A 3,749-nucleotide genomic window follows, 5' to 3' on the forward strand; every position below is an offset into this window, starting at 1 on the left:
TACAAATTAAATTGCGTAGCAATGTGGCATGTAGGTAGTAATGGGAAGGAACAATCTTGTTTCAACGCCTAGAAGATTATTTGAAAAACAAAAAAAAAAGAGAAAAAACTTGTTTCCGATACCAAACTGAAATGTCCAAATTGGTGCCGTGCAAGTTCAATGTTGCATAGGTTTGACTCCCCAGAAATTCAAACATAATATGCTACATCGTTCTCGTTATCCGGATAACGCGTACTCCCGCGTCGGGTTAATGGTCCAAGATGCCGATAACTATACATGGACAAGGTGTCAAGGTTATTCTTTTCAACGATATACATGATCAGAGTAGGTGACGTGACGACATGGCCGCACACACCGGCTCTCTAGTCATGGACCATCTTGGAGCTCAAAGGCTCAAAGCTCAGCCACATACAGCCAGGCGAAAAAAAAAATCGAAAACTTGTCAAATATCTGTAGCAATAACCAATGATATCTCTACTAGTCATCTCAGCGGCCGGTGGCACGCGAACCGGAGTTATATCAAACAAACACCACCGACGTTGCCATCGTCACGGTACCAGACTCCTGCGTTCCACCACTCCACCAGTGACCGTGACGTGATACATGGAGATAACGCCGCCTGGCAACTGGCGAGATAATTAAAGAAACCGGGAAACACTGGTTCCAACCGCTCGCTCGGCTCGGTTCCAATTTCCAAACGTGTCGCCCATTCTACACCGTCTCCATCCATCTCATCTCGTCGTCTTCCCCCCCGCGAGTCCGCGACCCCCCGCGCTATAAAATCCAAGGCCGCGATCGAGATGCGGAAATATCGAGTCGCCGGATTGGTAGCCGCCCTGCTCGTGCTGCATTCGCTAGCCACGCCGTCCGCTCAGGCCGAGGCGCATCGCGCAGGGGGAGAAGGGGAGGAGAAGATGTCGAGCGACGGAGGGCCGGTGCTTGGCGGCGTCGAGCCGGTGGGGAACGAGAACGACCTCCACCTCGTCGACCTCGCCCGCTTCGCCGTCACCGAGCACAACAAGAAGGCCGTAAGCGCCCCGCTCTACCCTCCTCCCTACTTCTCCTCTTCGCAAGGCCGGTCGTCCAACTAGATCTGTGTTCTATGGACTAATTATGCAACGCATGACACACGGCTCTATTTAATTTTTAAATTGATTCTCGCCAAGGAAGTAATTTTGATTCCTAGTCATGTAAACCTGCTCGAGTCGGTGAGAAAAAAAAAGATGCGGTGTTGCGTATGTTTGTTAAAAGTGCAATTAGGCAATTTTTTGTGTTCAAAGATTGTGCTGTGTTCTCTTTTATGACAATATGGAACAGGAGGTTCTGGACTGATTAGCATTTAATCTTGATACTACCATGCGCAGAATTCTCTGCTGGAGTTCGAGAAGCTTGTGAGTGTGAAGCAGCAAGTTGTCGCTGGCACTTTGTACTATTTCACAATTGAGGTGAAGGAAGGGGATGCCAAGAAGCTCTATGAAGCTAAGGTCTGGGAGAAACCATGGATGGACTTCAAGGAGCTCCAGGAGTTCAAGCCTGTCGATGCCAGTGCAAATGCCTAAGGTCTAGACATGTTTGGTTTAGATACCCGCCAAACAAAATTTTCACCTGTTCCATGCATTACCATGTATAATATATATATATATATATATATATATATATATATATATATATATATATATATATATATATATATATATATATATATATATGTCCCTTTTCTCATTAGAAAACCAGAGCTTGTGCCCCATCCTACTTGGTTAAGGCCATTGATGAATATGTTTGTTATTCTCTTAGTAAGAATACACCTTTTAAGTTTTTCGATCAAATAATTAAGATATTCAACTTCTAAATAACTTTTTTCTTTTCTCTAGATATTATATCACTGAATCATTTATTGCATATTGAATTGACATGTCAAATCTACTAATTTCAGGCCCATCTCGTATCCTATGTGTATCAAGTTATCAAGAAGATGGGGAATAATATGGTGTGGATATAGCTATTGGACATGTTAATTATCCACATGATAATATGGCTTGGATATAAGGATCTCACACGATAATATGGCTTGGATATATAGCTATTAAAGATTTTACCTATGGCATATTTCAATGTGTATTAGTACTAAGTAAGAATGATTGCAAGGTGTATTAACTACAAATATTGCAATAAAAGTCCCTGTTACTACAACTTACAAGTATTTTAAGTTAGTCCTCTGACTGGATAGAACTCTGTAATCATTGTTCACGTTGCCTTGTTTTGAACTGGATAGTTTTGAAATTTGATAACAGAACGTTATCATTTGTTCATGCTACCTCGTTTTAAATTGGCTATTATTATTTTACCTAAACGTGCTGCAACATTCAATGGAGTATTCAGAAGTTGTACTTTAAAGGATAAGAGATTTTGCAATATTCAATGGAGTATTCAACTTTGCTTGATAGATGGTCTGTTACGAAAACCAGACTTGAGTTACTTGTTTATCCTTCTAAGCCGGTGAACTCTGAAATTTGTAGTTTGGTTTCCATGAATTGCAGGATTTCAAATATTCAGTCTGCTGAAAATCTGTCTGTTCATGATTGGGAAACTATTATACATTCGGATTTACGAAGATTTTGTCTTCGCCCATTTTTTAAATCATCTTTACTCTTTGGATTGTGATGGGACTGAGGGCAAAAGGATGCCGCGATGTTTCTTGTTGACTGTGGCATAAACATGCTCTGTTGTGCCTGCTATTCCTTGACAAAACAATATTACTGTACATCACATATGACGGATATAACAAAATGTTTGCTTTGAAAAACATGTTTTACTAAACATTGGGCCCAACACATCGATCAGTTTTATTTTTGGACCAAATAGTTACATGCTTCGCCGGTCCAACCGATGTGTGTTGGGCCAAATAGTTACATGCCTATTGGATTTGCTTGTGTAGGGCCTGAATTAAAATTCGTATAAACAGATTTGATGCTAAAATTTTCCAAAATGATTACCTGTGCTGAAACTTTTTTTTTTTTGGGGGGGGGGGGATGGAATGCTATTCAGCTAGCTTTATTGATTGGAAAAAATTAGTTACATTATTAACCAAAGTGCTTAGAATAAAGTCAGAAGGTTCATCGACCAAAACACAATAATCTTTCCTACTAGAAGCTATGCTGGCCAATTCATGAGCAACTTTATTTGCTTCCTTATTACAATGTTCAATAGAAATTCTACCAAAATCTTTCCAAAGTAGGTTGCATTCTTCGTAATACTTGTGCTGAGCTATCTATGACCAGCTTATAACGCTTGGCTACCAGTCCGCCCATCAAAACACGGGCGTTCCAAAGTAGGTTGCATTCTTCGTAATACTTGGGCCCGAACATGACGACGACAAACTTGCGCCCCTTTTTTGCTGGGCCCGAACATGACGCTTGATGACGGCAAGTTTGTCGTCGTCATGTTCGGGCCCAACAAAAAAGGGCCACAGTCCCGTCAGCCCAACAAAAAATGGGCCGCACATCAAGCCCCGTCCTTTTCCAGGCTTCGGCCCCAACTGATCAGCTTATGAAGCCATGGAGACACGCATCACGCCGTCGCTCATGTGCCGTCGATCGATGCACGTCAATGATCGGAGCGGGCGTCGCCGATCGGCCGACATGGGACGCATGAGGCACCGCAAGATGGATCGATCTACGTACTGTACTTTGCATGCCACCGCATGAGATCGATCGGGAAATCGATTAAATATGCATGCATCAACATGCACC

At 42.3% G+C, this 3,749-nt stretch overlaps 1 protein-coding gene across 1 annotated transcript; it reads left to right on the plus strand.

Moving 5' to 3' along the window:
- Positions 1-672: 672 nt before the first annotated feature.
- Positions 673-2,442, plus strand: LOC4327535 (cysteine proteinase inhibitor 1-like). The gene is made up of 3 exons (NM_001406348.1): positions 673-1,028; positions 1,365-1,560; positions 1,934-2,442. Exons 1-2 carry the CDS (start codon positions 801-803, stop codon positions 1,557-1,559), a joined length of 423 nt encoding a protein of 140 aa, NP_001393277.1. The 5' UTR covers positions 673-800; the 3' UTR covers position 1,560; positions 1,934-2,442.
- Positions 2,443-3,749: the final 1,307 nt, after the last annotated feature.

The sequence above is a fragment of the Oryza sativa genome, chromosome 1 (assembly GCF_034140825.1).
Source record: "Oryza sativa Japonica Group chromosome 1, ASM3414082v1".
Lineage (NCBI taxonomy): Eukaryota > Viridiplantae > Streptophyta > Magnoliopsida > Poales > Poaceae > Oryza > Oryza sativa.

Coding starts and splice junctions, on each gene's coding strand:
- LOC4327535 (NM_001406348.1), top strand. CDS start 801: ATGCGGAAATATCGAGTCGCCGGATTGGTAGCCGCCCTGCTCGTGCTG. Junction 1,029..1,364: donor CCGAGCACAACAAGAAGGCC/GTAAGCGCCCCG, acceptor TACCATGCGCAG/AATTCTCTGCTGGAGTTCGA.